The 22,244-nt window shown below is 46.2% G+C and overlaps 1 protein-coding gene across 2 annotated transcripts in view; it reads right to left on the bottom strand.

The window, feature by feature from the left end:
* The window catches only part of APBA3 (amyloid beta precursor protein binding family A member 3), a 218,265-nt gene that overhangs the window by 161,412 nt on the left and 34,609 nt on the right, over positions 1-22,244 (bottom strand). For both annotated transcript variants that reach the window (XM_040322250.1, XM_040322258.1), the window contains one exon: positions 278-317. In XM_040322250.1, the coding sequence (XP_040178184.1) occupies positions 278-317 (40 nt within the window). The remainder of the gene's footprint in view (positions 1-277; positions 318-22,244) is intronic.

Raw genomic sequence — 22,244 nt, 5'->3', positions numbered from 1 at the left:
CATTGATGGGAAGCACCTGTCCCACTATTTCTCAGTTGTTGGTTAGGCCTTTTGATGTATTGATAAAAGATGGATATATTGTGGCCGTATCTCCTATGTCTTTTTATTGCTATGTTAACAACCTGAGAGTTGATTTTGTTCCATTATTGTGTCTGTTCATGCCAGACTTTGTTTATTTTCTAATACAAATATTGAAATATAAGAGAGATTAATGGCTTCCAACTTAATGGATTTATTCACTGTATATGTGTGTGTGTGTATATATATATATATATACCTTTTGCCACATCTGGGTAGCGAGGAAACTGCATCAGAGTCTGTGGGAAGAAAAGACCAAATAAATACAATAAAAAATAAAACAAAATCAATATTAAAATTATGCAATAAAAATGAAAGAAAGTGTGTAGGACTTCTATGACTAGGCTATATTCTAAAAATATCTGCAGAGCATTAATGTATATTCCATTCCATTTGATTTTTGCTATATGGCAGAAAATACCATACACAGCTCACACTAAATCCACCACAGAATTGAAGAGTTAATAAAATCCATTGTGTATGCATGTGTGAGCTAGAGTCTGACCTACACACAATCATGTAAAAAAGGCAAGTACCCTTTTTTGAACAAGCAAACATTAGATAGTTATTCAAACAGTGTCTACAGATAAAGGCGACATAAGAAAAAAGTAAAAAGCACCCCCCTACATTTACCATCACTTTAAAGTGAATGTAAAGTCTAGTTTAAAAAAATAAAACAAATAACAAACATGTTATACTTGCCTGCTCTGTTGCAGGGGTTTTGCACAGAGCAGACCAGATCCTCCTCTTCAGTGCTCCTGGCCTCTCCCTTCTTTTGAGTGCCCCCACAGCAAGCAGTTTGCTATAGGGGCACCAGAGCAGAGCTGCAGCTCTGTGTGTCCATTCAGACAAGGAGCTGCCGTTCGCCCCCACCCCCTCTCTCTCCTGATTGGCTAACTGACTTTGACAGCCAGGGGAGCCAATGATGCTTCTGCTGGATCTCAGCCAATAAGGAGGTAGAGTCCCGAAGGCTTTTTATCTTAATACATAGAATGCATTTAGATTAAAAAAAACGTCTGCCTTTACAAAGTCTTAAAATTTACAAAATTTAAATCAGGTGTTCCAGATTTGAAGTCAATGATCACAACCTCCAGGGAGTATGCAGGTAGAACCTACCTTATTTAAAAGTATAAGTTCCCCTTTAACCCTTTTGCTGCCAGGTCCGTACGCCATACTGTGGCCCAGTTGTTTGGCCACAGTAACAGTAGACTTTCTTAGCGCAAGTTAGCATCTTAGGAGAAAAAAAAAAAGATCATACCAACTGTAAGGCACGGGGTTACAAATGTTACAGTTTGGGGTTTCTTTGCTGCTTCAGGGTCTGGGCAGCTTGAAAACATCAAATCAACTATAAATTACGTAACAAAGTGTACTTGATGGAAAAGAAAAGGAAAAAGGATAAAAAGAGGCCCATTTTCTCTTACTTTCACCATGGGCTCCTCACGAGGGGGCGTGCAAATCAAAAAAACTGGGGCAAACAGGCAAATACATCAAACACCCACACAAACAACCCTGGAAGGAACCAAGAATCCTAAGCAGTGGCCTGTAAACCCTTGCTGCCAAAACTAGCATCTCCAGATGCTAAACACAGCAACTCAGTAAGAGTGTGCAAAGGCGACCAGGAAGATGCCTTCCAAACCTGACACACAAAATGGCCTTAGGAAGGAAGCCATAGCAGACAGGTATACAGAACCACCCAGAACACAGCCAAGGAGTGCAGCACAATATCCTCAGGTTGTGAAGGTTTAACAATGTCCACAATCTGATGCCCCCTTTGGAAAGAAAGAGGGACACGTATGGAGAACCACATTATCTCTGTTTAAGACCAGAGCGGAAACACAAGATAAAGGCCGCCAGCTCTGACACCTGTCATGCATAATCAACAGCGACCGAAGAGACTCCCAGAGGTAGCAGAAGTAGGAGTATATCCCAAAATACTCTCAAAAAGGATGCTTCTATAGGACTGAAGGAACAAAGTTCTGGCCTCACGGCGACAACAGGAGATGCACAGAAGACACCACATGGCGAACTCCTTGGATTCATGTATGAATCAAAAGGAGAAAGTGTGACCAAGGGTCATAGGAAGAAATTAGATAGGGCAGAAACCTGCCCCTTAATGGCAGCTTTTGTTCAATGCCTGTTGGTAAAAGCCAAAACCTGAGCCATTAAGAAGGAACATGGACACCCAGAGCCGCAATGCCAGGCAATGTAAGCATTTCAGGTGCGTTAAAAAGCATAAATGAGAGGATACTGACCCTAAAGCACAAGAAGTGTACCTGTTGCATCCACCAGGAGGACCCTCACTCTCTCCACAAACCTCAGCACATTCCTATTGAGGCAAGGCACCCCAAAGATCCACATCTGGGATGCCCCAGTGAAGGCAGTGCGGACAGAATACTGCTGGCGTAGGGACCCATCACCTCGATCTACCAACTGAGGAAATCCGCCTGGAATGCCTGTATGTGGCAGAGAGGCGGTATGTGAAAGTCCACCCACCGAAGGAGGCACATCAATCCAGATCCAGCCTAACTGAATAAAGCTCCAGGACATGGATGGGCAGCTGAGCCACCTTCGGTGTCCAAAGATCCTAAACCAAGCTCGACCTCAGGACCCCTACCCAGCCAGACAAGCTGGCGTCTATCATGACTATTGTCCAGTAGATGGGTAAAAGGGATTTCCCAATCTGTAGGGAAAACCGAAGTTACCAGAGGAGATTGACCCTGGCTGACCAACCTAGACAAATCTGGTTAACCAGGGAAATGGGAGGTTTGTTTCAATGGCTAGGAATCCTCTCGGCATAAACGTCACACGAAACTACGCATAAATGACCACCTTGAAAGTGCACATCAGAGAAAGGACCAGCCTGCAACACCGCAATGAAAACCGTTAACTGACAGGAACAGCAGGACCGCCGTCCAAAATAGCTGGAGCTTGTCTATTGGGAGAAACACATAGGCTTGTGTGAAGTCGAGGATTAGACCCAGACACTCCCGCTTTCTGGTCAGGGCCAGCACAGACTGTTCGAAATTTAGGACTCATCCTGCACATGATAATCTCATACGCCAGCAGCACAGAATAAGTATCTGCCAGCAGGAGAGGATCATCAAGATAGCCGTGCTGGTGATCCTCTGTTGTCACAGCAATGCTATTACTAAGGCCAACACCATGGCAAAAAAAAGGGAGTAGCAGAGGCCAGCTCGAAGGGAAGCACTGATCGGTAGCACAGATGAGGACATGCAAGTACGCATTCTCAATGTCTATGGAGGCCAGAAAACCTCCTGATGAAAGAAAGGGAGAAGGGTGTCACCACTTGACTTTCACATCTACACACAGAAATTTAGGGTCTGAGGCCCAGAATACAGTAGGTAAACCAATCCACTTTTGAAACCGTAAACGGGCTGAAGCAAAAATAATTATAAAAATTATTCCCAGGACATATCCCCCTCACCAACAAAGTAGTGGGGGCTGTTGGCCAGGGTAACACTGACACTGACTGTAGACGCTTAGTCATATATGTCCCCATGAGACGTTTATTGGTTGAACTAGATAGACTTGCTGGTTTTTTTTTCAACCAGACTATGTAACGCATTGGCTGCCTGGTCCAGGATGGGGCTTGTCCCAGCCAACCAAGTGCTTAGCTAAAGGTCTGCGCGCACTCATTGGCCAGACTGGGGTAGCTACTAGATCTAGATTATCGGGCCCATCGCCCAGCTGTTGATTGAAGCTCTCCATAGGAAAAAAAAATCACAGAAAAAAACCCTGCTGTGGAACCACATGTCCCAGCAGGAAATTAGGGCCTTACTCCTGAAACACTAGGCAGAAATAACTGAAGTGCCTATAGCAGATAGAGGCTTTATACCAGCTAGGGCTTCCCATAGGTGATGCTGTGCTCTTTTTCTGCCTAGTGCCCTATTCATGTAGGTGGCACTATAACCATATGGATAAAAGGAAAATAGGGGGCGCTACAAATATAATAATAGGAAAGTGGTAGTATTACTGTGCAAACTAAATACTAGTGTATATTATAAGTTATTGGCAACTATCAATCAAAACCAACAATACAAACAAATAGTGTAAATTATAACCAAAGAAATAGTATACATATATAATATAAGCACCACCAATCTTGGTGGAGTTATTAGTAATATTAATAATGGTGCAAAAGTCTATATATAAAGTGCTTGTGCTCCATCGATTTCTTCAAAGCCACTGTGAATAATATCCACCTCCACCAGCTGTGAAAAATCACCCAAACTGTGATCAAAAGGTGGCACCTTACCAGATGATGTTGACCTTTTTAATTAAAAAGAGGTCAATAATAGCTAGATGTCACAATGCATGGACTTCATGCCCGGCTCATATTCCTTAGATTCGACCAGACTCCAATATCATATAGCGGAATAAAGAAAAGAAACCGCCATAGTATAATTTAGTTTCTAATAAAAATTGTATAAAAACACAGCGCCGAGTGGCTCATTACTGTTGTTGGTGCCTAGGACCCGGCACTGAGGCTAGTAGGCGTTAAGAAAGTGGAGAGATGGCTCAACGCTGGGGAAGCTGGCGTGCATTCCACCTCCTAGATGCAGAGAACCAGCGGGATCGGAGGGCGTAGTTGTGCGTCACCAGGTACCACCTCGACGTACGTTTCGTTACCACGTCATCAGGAAGCGTACCTGGACTTTTTGCACCATTATTAATATTACTAATAACTCCACCAAGATTGGTGCTTATATATATATATATATATATATATATATATATATATATATATATATATATATATATATATATATATATATATATATATATATACATACATACACACACACACACACACACACACACACACACACACACACACACACACACACACACACACACACACACACACACACACACACTATTTCTTTGGTTATAATTTACACTATTTGTTTGTATTAATTGTTGGTTTTGATTGATAGTCGCCAATAACTTATAATATACACTAGTATTTAGTTTGCACAGTAATACTACCACTTACCTATTATATTTGTAGCGCCCCCTATTTTCCTTTTATCCAATACTTATTTCAGTCTAACTGATTTTTTGGGGAGCAGCTCACTAGTATTAATATTATTAATGTTATATTATTAATATTTTAATTTCACATCGTCACGTAATTTATGTACATTCAGTTGGCGCGAGATTTAGACCTTCCCATACTATAACCATATGGTCAAGAATTAAAGAGCTGTTACCATCAATGACTAAGAGAAACATTTTCTTTCCCAATTTTGGATAGAGTGTGTGTGTGTGTGTGTGTGTGTGTGTGTGTGTGTGTGTGTGTGTGTGTGTGTTAGAACCCAGGTTGGTTTATTGTTTGCCATCTGTGCCCCATTGGGGATTGGACATTTGCAATTCTTGGACAGAATACAAACTTGGACACATTTTTGGTTATTCGGAGATTCGAATGCATCCAAATCTCCAAGTGAAATAGTAACGAATTTAGTTGAAATCCGTAAAAATTTGTTTTTTTTATTAGTTTTCTAATGAATTCCAACTTTTCAGTCGGTCAAAAAACGACTAGAATTCTGTGTGAAGAAATAGCTGGTTGTTAAGCAGCGGGCCGGGAAGCCAGCATCCTGCGTCCTTAACAACCTGATAGATGAGCGTAAAGAAAATAATTCTGGCATTGACCGGCCATAGAATTTTTTTTTAAAAAACAAACAGTGTAGGGTGGCATATTCCAGCCCCCCCCCCCCCAATTCTTTCCAGACCCTTTTACCGAGCATGCAGCCTGGCATTTCAGGAAAGGGGAGGGAAGGAGTGCTGATAAAAAGGTCAATGAGGGCCAATCTCTCATAGATGATAGCCTCTTCCCAGATGGGAACAGATAGATAGCCATAAACAGATGCTCTAGTCTAGGGGGCCAACATAGCCTTATTTGGAGGCAATATTAGTTGTCGAACCAGAAATAATTGTGGGTCATTGCAAAATTCAAGAGATCAAGCAAAAACACACTCTCATATTTGGAGCGACGGCTACTGACATAAGTGCACTTACTTGGATTTTATTGTGCTATGATGTAGAGCTGCACAATTCTGGCCAAAATGAGAATCACAATTTTTTTGCTTAGAATGAAGATCACGATTCTCTCACGATTCTTATGGCGTAAAATCTTTTATATTTATACAAAAAAAAAAAATGGGCCAACTTTACTGGCTAGTTTTTTGCATTTAAAAAGACTGCTGCGCAAATACAGTGCAACATAAAATATTGCAGCAACCGCCATTTTATTCTCTAGGGCAGTGTTCCCCAACCCCCGGTCCGCGGCCCACTACCGGGCCGCGGCACTTCTGCAGCCGGGCCGCGAGCAGGCGGCATGAGAGAGCCCCACATGCGGACCGCGGGCTAGGGTTGCCACCTGTCCATTTTTGACCCGCCTGAAACCCGGGCACATATAACCGGGGCAACCCGATTCCCGCGACCGCCATCAGTATTACAGGGTCACGTCACACACACAGTAATGCCTGTGCGCTCCGCATCTGAGCCGGGCTCAGCGGCGAGCGGCAGGCATACCTATTCAGCCTGTGATTGGCTGAATAGGTCACTTGTGGGCGGCGCACACGAGATACGAGGGTCCGTGATTGGAGCGGGGCTGGAGTTTGACTGTGGTTGATCGCGGCCGCCCGTAGCCCCGCCCCTTGCCTGGCGTGTGCTCCGATATGTCTCCTCACTGAGGTATCTTTTTCATCTGCCCTTCTCTGTCAGCTTACTTAGCTACTCCCCCCCCCCCTCTGTCAGACAACCCCCGTCAGCTACCCCTTCCCGAGTCCTGCCTCACGCTGTGAGTCTCCAGTCCTAAGGTCGCTCTCATCTGCTCTGTCAGCGGCAGTCAGCCCCCTTCCTATCAATCACCCCCCCCTCCTCCTCTGTCACCCCCTCCTCCTCTGTCACCCCCCTCTCTGTCACCCCCCTCTCTGTCACCCCCCTCCTCCTCTGTCACACCCCCTCTCTGTAACACCCCCTCTCTGTAACACCCCCTCTCTGTAACACCCCCTCCTCCTCTGTAACCCCCCCTCCTCCTTTGTCACCCCCTCCTCCTCTGTCACCCCCCCTCTCTGTAACCCTCCCTCCTACTCTGTCACCCCCCTCCTCCTTTGTCACCCCCCCTCTCTGTAACCCCCCTCCTCCTCTGCCACCCCTCCTCCTCTGTCACCCCCCCTCCTCCTTTGTCACCCCCCCCTCTCTGTAACCCCCCTCCTCCTCTGCCACCCCTCCTCCTCTGTCACCCCCCTTTCTGTAACCCCCCTCCTCCTCTGTCACCCACCCCCTCCTCCTCCTCTGTCACCCCCCTCCTCCTCTGCCACCCCTCCTCCTCTGTCACCCCCCCTCTCTGTAACCCCCCTCCTCCTCTGCCACCCCTCCTCCTCTGTCACCCCCCTTTCTGTAACCCCCCTCCTCCTCTGTCACCCACCCTCCTCCTCCTCCTCCTCCTCTGTCACCCCCCTCCTCCTCCTCTGTCACCCCCCTCCTCCTCCTCTGTCACCCCCCTCCTCCTCCTCTGTCACCCCCCTCCTCCTCTCTGTAACCCCCCTCTCTATAACCCCTCCTCCTCTCTGTAACCCCTCCTCCTCCTCTGTCACCCCCTCCTCCTCTTCTATCACCCCCTCCGTCATCCCCTCCTACTGTGTCACCCCCCCTCCTCCTTTCTGTCACCCCCTCCCTCCTTTCTGTCACCCCCTCCTCCTCTGTCACCCCCTCTCTGTAACCCCCCTCCTCCTCTGTCACCCCCCTCTCTGTAACCCCCCTCTCTGTAACCCCCCTCCTCCTCCTCTGTCACCCCCCCTCTCCTCCTCTGTCACCCCCCTCTCCTCCTCTGTCACCCCCCTCTCCTCCTCTCGGTCACCCCCACTCCTCCTCTCGGTCACCCCCCACTCCTCCTCTGTCAGCTACCCCCAAACAACATGCACCCCCCTTCTTCCTCCGGCTCCAGGGGGGGCTAATATCCTGCGGCTGGGTCATACAGCACTGTCTGTGCTCTCTCTCCCACCCAGCCGCCGGCGCCACCAGAGACAGTGAATGGAGGGCCACTGGACTGGGACGCTTTTGCATGATATTACAGACTGCGCCCCCTAACAGGTTCACATAAACATATTTGCAGTGGCTCATGGAAGGTAAGTTTTTTTTTTGTTGTCCAGCTTTAATGGAGGTTTCTATTGGGGGGGGGGGGGCACAGGCACTGTCTGATCTGGATGGAGGTACAATGCTGCTGACACCATCCACTGCCCTACTGACACCGCCCACTGCTCTACTGACGCCGCCCTCTGCCCTACTGACGCCGCCCTCTGCCCTACTGACGCCGCCCTCTGCCCTACTGACGCCGCCCTCTGCCCTACTGACGCCGCCCTCTGCCCTACTGACGCCGCCCTCTGCCCTACTGACGCCGCCCTCTGCCCTACTGACGCCGCCCTCTGCCCTACTGACGCCGCCCTCTGCCCTACTGACGCCGCCCACTGCCCTACTGACACCGTCCACTGCTCTACTGACACCGTCCTCTGCCCTACTGACACCGTCCACTGCTCTACTGACACCGTCCTCTGCCCTACTGACACCGTCCACTGCTCTACTGACACCGTCCACTGCCCTACTGACACCGTCCACTGCCCTACTGACACCGTCCACTGCCCTACTGACACTGTCCATTCTGATTACTACTCTCTTTGAGTTAACCCACAAGGTGTCCCAGGTATTTATCAATCCTATAGTATGTACTACAAAAAAATTGGCGCCGCAAAAGTGTTCGGGTTTGGCTTGCAGAAAAGGTGGCAACCCTAACCGCGGCACTCAGCCATTCGGACCGCAAGGAGACTTTTCTTCCTCCTGCGTCGCTCATAGAGCCGACAGCGGGAGGCGGAACAATTCTGGGTGGAGGGCGGAGCTGCCCGAGGTTATCAAACAGGTGATTGGCTGCCAGGACTGTCCTTCATCCTAGCAGCCAATCACCTGTTTGTTACCTCGGCCCTCCATCCAGAACTGTCCCGCCTCCCTCCCTGCAACTTTTCTCCTCATGCTGTGCCTCCCTCTGATCTGTCCCTAAGTGTGGGGGATGGAACCGAGGACTGTAATGTGTGGGGGACGGAACCGAGGACTGTAATGTGTGGGGGGGGAAGGCTGAGGACTGTAATGTGTGGGGGGGGGGGGGGCTGAGGACTGTAATGTGTGGGGGGGGGGAGGCTGAGGACTGTAATGTGTGTGGGGGGGGGGGGGAGGCTGAGGACTGTAATGTGTGTGGGGGGGGGGGAGGCTGAGGACTGTAATGTGTGGGGGGGGGGGGGAAGGCTGAGGACTATAATGTGTGGGGGGGGACTGAGGACTGTAATGTGGGGTTATGATATAAATAGGGGCAGATGATAGTACCGTTAATGGGGGAGCCCAGAGTAGGACAACACTACCAGTGACAGGGTGAGTGTGAGCAGGGCCTAGTGGGGGCACTAGCTTCATTTGTTGGGGCCTTACCACATCTGGTGGCAGGCAGCATGGCAAGTGACAATCCGCATCTGGTGGCAGGCAGCATGGCAAGTGACACACTCAAAGCTCCCACTGATTCTGCATTATGGTGGGTTTAACTTTATTTTTTACTACAATGTAATAAATAGAAATAATGCGCTGACAAATTGCCCGCGAAAAATCGATTACCCCCCGCATGCCATCCCCAACCGGGCCTTGGAAAATTTTCTTCCATGCAGCCGGTCCCCGGTGCCAAAAAGGTTGGGGACCACTGCTCTAGGGTCTCTACTAAAAAAATAATATAATTTTCAAGCAAAAAAAAATAATGATTTTAACTTGAAAAGAGCTGTCAGAAAAAGGTTTGGTGTTTAACCACTTAACCCCCGGACCATATTGCTGTCCAAAGACCAGAGGACTTTTTGCGATTCGGGACTGCGCCGCTTTAACTGACAATTGCGCGGTCGTGCGACGTGGCTCCCAAACAAAATTGGCGTCCTTTTTTTCCCACAAATAGAGCTTTCTTTTGGTGGTATTTGATCACCTCTGCGGTTTTTATTTTTTGCGCTATAAACAAAAATAGAGCGACAATTTTGAAAAAAATGAATATTTTTTACTTTTTGCTATAATAAATATCCCCCAAAAATATATAAAAAAAACATTTTTTTTCCTCAGTTTAGGCCGATACGTATTCGTCTACATATTTTTCGTAAAAAAAAATCGCAATAAGCGTTTATTGATTGGTTTGCGCAAAAGTTATAGCGTTTACAAAATAGGGGGTATTTTTATTAATATATTTTTTTTACTAGTAATGGCGGCGATCAGCAATTTTTTTTCGGTACTGCGACATTATGGCGGACACTTCGGACACTTTTGACACATTTTTGGGACCATTGGCATTTTTATAGCGATCCGTGCTATAAAAATGCATTGGATTACTATAAAAATGCCACTGGCAGTGAAGGGGTTAACACTAGGGGGCGGGGAAGGGGTTAAGTATGTTCCCTGGGTGTGTTCTTACTGTGGGGGGGGGGGGGTGGCCTCACTAGGGGAAACACTGATCCTCTGTTCATACATTGTATGAACAGAAGATCAGCATTTCCCCTGCTGACAGGACCGAGAGCTGTGTGTTTACACACACAGCTCCCGGTCCCCGCTCTGTAACGAGCGATCGCATGTGCCCGGCGGCGATCGCGCCCGCCGGGCACACGCACGGGAGTCGGGGGCGAGCGTCCCCTAGTGGCGGCTCAAAGAGCCGCCGTATAGCTACGGGCTCTCGCCCAGGAGAGCCGACCTGCCGCCGTATAATGACGGTGCGCGGTCGGCTAGTGGTTAAAGCAGAGGTTCACCCTAATATATTTACATCTGACCAACTTCCTTATAGTTGTAAGAAGCACAGTCCGCAATTTTTTTATTTTTTTTTATGCCGCACGTACCTTGTAATCAATCTTTTCAATCTGCTTCTCCCCGCGGGAGTAGGCGTTTCTATGCCTAGGGGGATTGTCATCTGGGAGGTCGGCCAGATGATTGACAGCTGTTCCCCCGGCTGATAAGGCCCCGCCCCCCGTATTTCGTAGGCACGAACGAGTCACGGCGTTACCGGAAAAAGCCGAACATGCAGAGCGCAGGCGCCGTATAGAGCCGACTCACATCTCTGCATGTTCAGCTTCTTTCGCAAACCCCGTAACTCGTGCGCGCCTACGCAATACGGGGGGCGGGGCCTTATCCGCCAGGGGGAACAGCTGTCAATCATCTGGCCGACCTCCCAGACTACAATCCCCCTAGGCATAGAAACGCCTACTCCCGCGGGGAGAAGTACATTAAAAACATGGATTACAAGGTACGTAAAGGATAAAAAAAAAAAAAAAATTCTGGACTGTACTTGTACTGTACAGGAAGCTGGTCAGATATACATGTCAATTAGGGTGAACCTCCGCTTTAAGTGGTTAAACGTTCCTAATTTACATACAGAAGTTTATTCCTTTGATGTACAAGTCAATGTGATACAATGTTTAGACTAAACTTTCCACTGATAAAGAATGTTTTTAAAACTTGGCAGGCTGCTCAGACTTGGCAGATGGCCCAGACTGACTTTTGGCTGAGAGCAGACAGGAAATTCTTTGCATACCAAAGTGCAGAGAGAAAATTATTTTCATGTCAAAGATCGTGAAACCCTGTGTCAAGAATTGCAATTGGAAAAAGATCGCGATAATGATTCTTGACGATTAATTGTGCAGCTCTACTATGATGCCTTTATGCAGTTTTCAAAAAGTCAATAAATGCTACACCAGGCGTATGCAACCTTAGAGAGGTGAAGATGTACCTGAACAACATAAAGAGAGCAAATATCACCGCTGTTCAGTGGCTTGTGTCAGTGGGGCAGTGGCTGGTGTCAGTAAGGCAGGTGAGAGTAGGGCAGTGGCTGGTGACAGTAGGGCAGCGGGTGGTTTCAGTAGGGCAGGTGACGGTGCACCTTTCACAATACCCTCCCCACACAGTAGTGCCCTCCCCCCCCCCCAATGAAAAGCCCTTTTTCCCCCATTTCACATCAAACCCTTCTTCCCCACAACAGTGCCCTCTGCCCCCCCCCCCAACACACAGCAGTGCAAATGTCAGTACAGCAGTGGATTCATTCTCCTACCTATATGGGTGTACACGGAACAGAAGCGGGACACTACACAGCTCTGGACAGAGGGCCATAGCTTGAGATAATTTTCCATATTAACAAGCTGGTGATTGGTTTCTAGAACCGCCTAGCACCCAATCATCTGCCGGTTACCCTAAAAAAAAGTTAACTTGGTCAGCTCCCGTCCACTGTTTTGAGCTGTGCTGCCTCCCGATTTCTGCTGTGCTGTAAGGAGAGATAAGTGCAGTGGAGGGGGCTGGAAGGAAAGACTGGTGCTGAAGTGCTGGGGTCGGCAAAGCAGAGGAGTGTTGGCGATCTACCCGTCACCCACCCACGATTGATGGGTTGCCAACCCCAGTACTACACTATATAAGCTTCTCTGGGCTTCCGGCTGGTGAGATTTTTTATTTAGTGTGGTGAACTGAATAGTACTTCTACTCAACCTGCAACATTCACTGAAGAGACCTAATGCCCTTGTTATGGATTGATGCTTACATAAATGTACATCTGGTGAGTTTAATGTTTGGGTGATGGCTCATGTGTGAATATCTCTCTATGCACATGGTGATGTTTGATGGATGGTATACTATGCTCCATTTCTTACTATTTCTGGTGAGCGAATAGGACTACCGTTTGAACCGCTTTAACAGTTAATCGCTGTTAAAGTGGTTGAATACCCACGAAAAAAAAAAAAAAAAAACCTGCAAGACAAAGGCATAATGAGCTAGTATGCAAAACATACTAGCTCATTATGAATTACTTACCCTATATTACAGCCCCCACATCGGTACTCGTACACAGCTCTGGCCAGCGACATTGCTCCCGGAGTTACTTCTGGGCATCGTGGGCTCCGGCGCTGTGATTGGCCAGAGCCGCGATGACATCACTCCTGCGCATGCGTGCGGAAGCTGCCGGTAACGGCACACTCACTGAAGCAACGGCACATACATGCCACTGCTGCAGTGCCGATGAGATTTCCTAAATAGTGCAGGTTTAGGAGATATCCGGGGTAGCCACAGGTAAGCCTCATCATAGGCTTACCTGTAGCAAAAAGTGGTTGTAAAGGGTTTACAAAAACTTTAACCATACATTGAGATGATTTTCTTTACATGTGAACTTGCATACCCAATTTATTCATATTTGAAGGTCATTCAGATTACAATTGACCATTTCCTATATTGTTTTAATACATTACCTTTAATAAGCTCTGCACATTTATTGCATTTCGTGGATCACAAGGGTTGTATAGTCACCTTGATTGCTAGCTGCTACATTAATCTGGCGCGCTAACTATATGAATTTTTGTAACAGATTTATAAAATTAAAAAAGTTTGCTACTATATTGGGATGGCAGAAACCATTTTTAAACTCAAGATATCCCACTGAAGCCACAAAGTCACCAAACTCTCCTAGCAAACTTTGATTTTAACCAGTCCTGTAAGTAGAACTATAGGCAAAGCTCCCCCCCCCATTTTGTATGGTGCAAGAGAGGGTTTTACCCGTCAGATTTGTTTCACCATCTGTGTACCAATGGGGAGATTTCTATTCACTTCCTATCTCATAATCGAACAGGAAGTGAGTACAAAGAGACAAAATGGAAGGCGTGCACACCTAGTGCATTACCAATGAGAATTTAATAATGCTGCATAATGATGCATTTCTGTTGACCCTGTTGCTACAGGGATGGAGAAATCTTTACTCATGTAAACCACTTATAGACTTACTTTTAAGGCTGAAACATGGATGTTATAGCTGTAGGCAAAATTTTTTCAGGGGGGGGGCGCAATTTGGCAGCGGTGATACACAGTCGCATTTTACCCTTTCTTCGACCGCTAGCGGGAGTTAAAAGCGCCCCCCCCCCCCCCCCGCGTTAAATTGTAAAAAAACACCCCACTGTGCCCCCTGCATCTTTCAATATCTCTTTGGTCACTACTGTGTACCCCTTCTCCACAACGGCAACTCTGGACCCCTTTACATTACACAGCACCCTGCAGCTCTGGACCCCTTTACATTACACAGCACCCCGCAGCTCTGGACCCCTTCACACAGCACCCTGCACCTCTGGACCCCTTCACACAGCACCCTGCACCCCCTGCATGTTAGAGGCACTCCTCAGTGTGCCTCATTGCCAGCACTGCTCATCCATTGCTCTATATTAGTACCAAAGACAGTCCGAGCCATACAATCTGTTTCCTGACCAACCCCCCTCACTCATGATCACTTACTGCTCTATAACACCAAATGGAATCCAAGGTAAGCAAAGGGTTTCCTCCTTACTCGGCTGCTGCAGAACCTCTTGCAAATCAGATCTGATAACATCATGACTTACTGCTCTGCATCACCAGAGGCAATCCTCAATATATCTCAGTACCAGAACTGCTGCAGAACCTTTTTGCAGCAAAGACCTGTCAATCAATCAACTCATATATTTCTCTGTAGGGAATCTAAGGTATCCTGTGTGTTTTACTAACCAGAGTCCACCATAGACTCAGTGTTATAACAGAGCTGCTGCGAAACCTCTTGCAAACTAGACCTGTCAATCAAATAACTCAATACAGGCAATCCTCAATACAGCAAAACCTTGGTTTGAGAGTTACTTGGTTTAAGAGTATGTCTCATTGCTAGCACTGCTGCATAACCTCCTCTTGCAGACCTGTCAAATATTCTCATCCAAATACTTTATAGCACCAAAGGCAAACCAAGCTTTGCAATGTTTCCTGGCCAACCTCCACCTAGACCTAATGCTACACGCTGTTACTGCAGAACCTCTTGCAAACTAAACCTGTCAATCAAATCGCTGTTTAATCACAAACTCTTCTATAGTACCAGAGGAAATCCAAGGTATGGCATGCATTTCCTAGAAAACCTCCACCTAGACCAGGGATGTCCAAACTTTTTTCAAAGAGGGCCAGATTTGATGAAGTGAACATGCGTGAGGGCCAACTATTTTGCCTGACATTCTTTGAACCATTAAAATTCGTTCTGAGGCCTCGTACACACGACCGTTTTCCTCGACAGAATCCATCAAGAAACTTGGTGGCAGAGCTTTTTTGCGGTCGTGTGTATGTTTATCATCGAGAAAACTGTCGAACTTGACGAGAAAAAAAAGGGAACAAGTTCTCTTTTTCCTCGATGTGAGTCTCAATTTCCTCGTCAGGCTGGTTTACGACGAGAAACACGATCGTGTGTATGCTAAGAAACCCGCGCATGCTCAGAATAAAGTATGAGACGGGAGCGCACCTTTGGTAAAAGTAGGGTTTGTAATGGAGATAGCACATTCGTCACGCTGTAACAGTCTGAAAAGTGCAAATCGTCTCTTACCAAACTTTTTACTTAACACGCAGTAACATGAGATTAGCAAAAGCAGCCCCAAGGGTTGTGCCAGTAGTCCCCTGACATCGTACGTGTTGTACGTCACCGCGTTTGAGAACCAGGAGATTTGGTCTTGACAGTGTGTACGCAAAGAAAGCTTGTCAAGTTTCTCGACAAGCCTAACAAGGAACTCGTCGAGGAAAACAATGTTTCATTTACGACGAGTTCCTCGGTCGTGTGTACGAGGCCTAAGTGTGTTCGTCTGAGCACCAATACACTGCTCAACAAGAATTCTCTTGCTTTTGTGGCTGTGTGTGGTGAAGAGATGAGCTCGGGCGTGTTATTTGGATATACCATATATATTTCTTTTGTGGCCCCAATGAATCCCAGAGCGCTGCTTAGGACTAAGGATGAGCTTGGGCGTGTTATTTGGATATACCGTATTTATCGGCGTATAACACGTACGGGCTTACCATTGCCATGAATGCAGCCTTACCATTGCCATGAATGCAGCCTTACCATTGCAACCAATGCAGCCTCACATGTGCCATGAATGCAGCCTTACCATTGCCATCAGTACAGCCTGATCGATGCCCATCTGCAGCCTCAGAGGGCAGAGGGAGGGGGGCTGGACGAGTGCTGACAGATTACAAACAGGAGAATCTCTTGTTTACTCTGTGGCCTCTTTAACACAAAGTCCCACCTCCTATGATAGACAGTCGTCCAATGGCATCCCAGGTGACGGGACTTCCAATACAGAAGCTGCTGAGTAAACAGGAGATTCTCTTCGTGTAAATCTGATGGCGCTCGTCCTGCCCCCTCCCAGGCAGCGCCGATAAATACAGTACTGGGGGCCACAAACAATATATATATCTGAATCCCCAAAAGGGCCATATTAAATCAACAGTGGGCCGCATTTGGCCCGCGGGCCTGACTTTGGACATGCCTGACCTAGACCTTGTGCTGCTGCAGAACTTCTTGCAAACTACACCTGTCAACCAATCAGCTCATAACGTCTTGCTCTATAGCAGCAAAAGGTAACCAATGCAATTGCAGACCAACTTCCATGTAGACCCTGTGCTACAACAGAACTGCTGCAGAATCTCTTGCAGCACACACACACACCTGTCAATCAGCTCATCTTTGCTCTATAGTGAAAGGTATGTTGTGTTTTTCCAGCCTCCGCCTAGATCCAGTTTTACAAGAGAGCTGCTGCAGAACCTCTTGCAAATTAACCCGTCTGTCAAACAGCTCTTCATCAATTGCAATTTGGCACCAAAGGCAATCCAAGATAAGCCATGTGCTTCCTGACCAACCTCCATCTAGACCCCCATGCTACAACAGAGCTGCTGCAGAACCTCTTGCTTCACAGACCTGTAAATTAATCAGTTCATCTATTGCTCTGCAGGGAATCCAAAGAATGCTCTGCGTTCGCTTAACTTGCCTCCATCATCTTTCTAGACTCTGTGATACAACGAGCTGCTGCAGAACCTCTTGCAAACTAGACCTGTCAGTCAAATAACTAATCATGACTTACTGCTCTGCATCATCAGAGGCAATCTTCAACTTGTTTCATTGCCTGCACTGCTGCAGAACCTCTTGCCGCACAGCCCTTTCAATCAGCTCATCTATTTCTCTATATGGAATCCAAAGCATCATAGATGCAGGTGTTACAAGATTGCTGCTGCAGAACCTCTTGCAAATTGGACCCGTCTGTCAAACAGCTCCTCACCAATTATTGCATTTTGGCACCAAAGGCAATCCAAGATAAGCCACAGACTGTGACAGCCCCCTCCCCTTTCCTACCTTAATCATGCAGCCAGAGGGAGAGACACAGCAGCGCAAGAACTGCTGGAGTTATTTTTCAAATTACCAAAGATAATGATTGGTTGCCAAGACCACCTAGCAAAGAATCACCTGCTGGTTAACTCCTCTGTTCAGCACTGCTTACTGTCTCTCTCCTCCTGTGGTATAGGAGGAGAGAATGTGTCTTCTTTCTTCCGCAACGCTTGGCCGACTCTGGAGGCTCTGGATGTCACTCCGGGTAGTGGTTTTTGTTTGTGTGTCCATTAGGACAGAGCGGACACAGATTTTTTAAAAATGGCTCCCGAGCACATGTTCTAACTTACAGTATATCATTTTGTTCCAACTAACCCCATACGTAATATATGGATAACAGATTATACAGGAAGGTCTGTTTGGGAATAAACGTGCCAGGTACCTGCAGACCTTCTTTAGCCAATAAGTGTTATCATTGTTTCACTGTAAGTATGAGAAGGTGGGGGCTCCCTCCTTCTCACTCACTTTTGCTTTTTCTCTCACTTTGTAAGCATCACAAAAATGTATTACTGCATTTTGGATTAAATAATCTTCACTTTTAAACACCTGGATTTCGATTGATTACAAGTAAATAACCCAACAGTTCCACACCTGGCCCCGGCATCCCCGCACACTCACAGATCGGCTCTCCGTGCCTCTGCACTGCCTGAGCCATCCCCGTCCCCTCGCTTCACTCGCGGAGGGTGCCGGCCTGACACCCCCGGCAGTTTGTGGCAGCGCTTCTCGATTCCAGGGGGGACAATAGCCCCCCCTTGCCCTATGGAGCGGACGCCCATGGTTATAGCCTACTATCTAAATTACCTATATTGAGGAAGGGATGGGTCACTACTGCACTACATTATAGTTACATAGTTAGTCAAGTTGAAAAAAGACACAAGTCCATCCAGTTCAACCAAAAAAAAATAAACCAACAAAATAAAAAACATAGTACAATCCCATATACCCAACTCCATACCCACAGTTGATCCAGAGGAAGGAAAAAAAACCAGCAGAGCATGATCCAATTTGCAACAGCAGGGGAAAAAATTCCTTCCTGATCCCCCAAGAGGCAATCGGATTTACCCTGGATCAACTTTACCTACAAATCTTAGTACTCAGTTATATTACGTACATTTAGGAAAGTATCCAGGCCTTTGTTAAAGCAATCTACTGAACTGGCCAGAACCACCTCTGGAGGGAGTCTGTTCCACATTTACACAGCTCGTACTGTGAAGAAACCGTTCCGTATTTGAAGATGAAATCTCTTTTCCTCTAGACGTAAAGAGTGCCCCCTTGTCCTCAGTGTTGACCGTAAAGTGAATAACACCAAGTTCACTAAATGGACCCATTATATATTTGTGAATGTGGATCATATCCCCCCTTATTCTCCTCTTCTCAAGAGTGAATACATTTAGTTCATCTAATCTTTCCTCATAGCTGAGCTCCTCCATGCCTCTTATCAGTTTGGTTGCCCTTCTCTGCACTTTCTCCAGTTCCCCGATATCCCTTTTGAGAACTGGTGCCCAAAACTGAACTGCATATTCCAGATGAGGTCTTACTAATGATTTGTACAGGGGCAAAATTATATCTCTCTCTCTCTCTCTCTCTGAAATCCATACCTCTCTTAATACAAGAAAGGACTTTGCTCGCTTTGGAAACCGCAGCTTGGCATTGCATGCCATTATTGAGCTTATGATCAACTAAAACCCCCAGATCCTTCTCCACTACGGATCCCCCCAGTTCTACTCCTCCTAGTATGTATGATGCATGCATATTCTTAGCCCCTATTATGTACTGTTACATGTAATATGGCCTTATTAAAGATACTGGAATGTACTGTACGTGGCTTGGGGGACAAGGTAAAGAGATCGCGGTCTTTTCATTTCTTAAAAAGCAACGTAATGACATTGTAGTGTTAGTCGAGACACAGCTGGAGGGCCGGCTTCAGATGGCACTCCGGAGTCCATGGATCAGGTAGGCCTTAGTCTGGGAATCCTTCAAACCATATGCCCACTTGCCTCTAACCTCTCGAATCAACAGATTGAAGGCTGACTCGGCTATTACGCTTGACAGGGCGTTACACGAACTATCCTCCTCCGAACAACTTTACATATCAGACCCCTCTCCTGCTGGAGCGGACCTACTCAAGTTGCAAACCAGAGTGGTGAACCAGCTGCAGTATGAGATGGCAAGGCGAAAACTTTTTTTTGCCAGACAAAAGATGTTTGAACACTGAGAAAAAGAGGGCAAATTGTTGCCGTATCTAGTACATAGACCCCCAACTGTTATCTCACTAAATGGCCCTAACAGGAACAGATTTCAGAGCCTGTGCCGACACCACCAAATTCAGGGATTTCTTTGCACAGCTTTACACATCCCAGGTATCCACAGTTCAAGACCAACTGAATCATTTACTAGCGGGCATTACTTTCCCACAACTGAACGAAACACAGGTGGATATACTAGAAGCGTCTCTCATGTCTGATGAAAGAACGATGGCGATTTCTAGATTTACCAGATCTAAGGCCCCGGGCTCAGGCAGGTTACTCCTGGAATTTAATGCACAATAAAGTGAGGTACTTACATCTAAATTGTTATCACTGTACAATCATTTATTTGAAACTTTCACATTGCTCCTCTATGAGTGAGGCGATCATAGTCCTCATACCGAAACCAGAAAAAGACCCAGGCTACCCAGAATCATATAGACCTATCTCACTAAGTGGATATAAAAATCTTGGCCGAAGTCCTCGCCATCCGCCTCAACCAAGTGATACTAAACCTAATCAATGCAGACCAAGATGGTTTTATGCCAGGTCGTAATACCAAATTCAACCTCAGAAAACTTTATATCAACCTGCAAGCTATACATGAAAATGTTGGTTCTCGAGTTGTGGTGACTTTGTATACGACCAAGGCATTTGAATCGGTGGAGTGGCAGTATCTCTGGGGATGTCTAAAAGGGTTTGGCTTTGGCCCTAACTTCATCAAGTGGATTCAATTACTATATCTGGCGCCGAGGGGTAAAGTGGTAGCTAACGGCTGGACCTCTCAGGCGTTTAACCTAACCAGGGGTACGAGACAGGGCTGCCCGTTATCCCCACTACTGTACGCCCTAGCAGCTGAGCATCTTGCCATATCCATTAGGGAAAACCCTGAGATCCGTGTGTACTAGCTATGACTAAGCACTGAAGCTACAGTGCAAAACGTTAGCTTTTGTTCCAATTTTTTTGCTGTGGCATGTTTATTTTGTGATCGATTTTAATTAAAAGAACATTTTTGGAGTGCGGCTGTCCAAGTTTTCTTCGTATTTTTGCATCACTATTGCATTGCCGGCACCCATGGTTTGGTTCCAGTGAGGAGGTTCTTTGAAGACTTCTGAGCGGTTATTTTATCTCTCTGCATTATTATACCTAGCTGACTCTGCCACGTTACTTCAGACAGCATTACAAAAGATAGAACAATTTGGATCATTCTCTGGTCTTAAAATTAACTGGGAGAAATCCCAAATATACAGGTGCATATGGGACATCACCTCCAAAATATTAGATACCCAAATATAATGACTTAACCCCCCCTCTGGCACAATAAATCACTTTTGGAATTTCAGTTGATCCGACGCAGAGATCTGGAGCAAAAATGGTATATAAACTTAAACCACATACTGTCCGATGGCACACTCAAACCCTTTGATGACCTCCAAAACACATTTACGTTGCCCAACTACATGCTCTTTAGATTCTTACAGATATGTCATGCCACTCATTCCCAGTTCCCTCAATCCCCCCACAGCCCACCCCGAATGTCATTATGGCGGTAATTAAGGGCCCGGATCCACGAAGGTCAATTTCTAACTTTTATAACATGCTTCTTACCCAGTCTTCTACTACACTAGAATACGGGATTAAATCACGATGGGAAAGAGTTGGGACCGCTAGAGGATGAAGAATGGAGTGAAGCACTTGATTCCTGCAAGGCTGTCTCCTCTAAACTTTGACAGACTGTCCCAGTTATACATTTTACACCGAGCATCTTTTACTCCCTTGAGAGTCGCCCGATTTCGGTAGGGATCCCCCACCACATGCAAGCCAAGAGACAGGCAAATTTTTCCATTTGATCTGGGCATGCCCACTACTCCAGGGTCTCTAGAAGCAGATTGTAGCCTTTCTACACAACAATATGGGCTCCCCCTTGACCCTAGACCCCAAGCAATGTCTTTTGGGGATATTCCCCGACTTCTAAGAAGGGTGTAAGGTGGCGCTTACTAAGTGAAGGAATAATAAAACAATAATCTGTGTATAATAAAATGATGACGTGCGCCAAACAAGTGCAATGATTAATAACTATGCCTAGCAGAGTGAGCTAAACTAGGGCTAAAAAAAATATAAGAAAATAATAAAAATAATAAAATGACAGTGTCCAAACTCTTCTTATGCAAAAATAAATACCATGTGTAAATAAGCAAATACAGTGCAAATAAACAATGATGCAGATAAATATGCAAATTAAACTTTTCAAAAGGATCCAGACATAAAAAGTGCATCAACGTCTGTGCCAAATATATCCAATGTGCAAAAAACATCTGTGCCTAAAAAAAATATGTGCAAAAAAGCAATTTTGAACTTCCAAGCAAAGGTTTGCAAAACTAGTCTCTGTGCTGGAAAATCGCTAAACAGTCCAAAACGGTGTGCATAACAATCCAATTGCAAATGAAAAATACACTTTTTATTGCAATCTCATCCAATGCAAAGGTGCAAAGGTGCAAAGTGCTTCAATCCAGTGCAAGTGCCCAAGTTTCCCCCAGCCTCTCACCTCATCTGGCTTAAAAGTAAGCCTTTCTGGTAAACTCCACTGGCTGAGCGATCACTTTCCTGCTCAATCACCTTCGGTCAGGATTCCCGAGTTTGGATGCTCAAACAACATAAAG

This window comes from Rana temporaria, chromosome 1, assembly GCF_905171775.1.
Source record: "Rana temporaria chromosome 1, aRanTem1.1, whole genome shotgun sequence".
NCBI lineage: Eukaryota > Metazoa > Chordata > Amphibia > Anura > Ranidae > Rana > Rana temporaria.
Note: the sequence above shows the minus strand (reverse complement) of the source record. Positions and strands in the feature narration are given on the sequence as shown.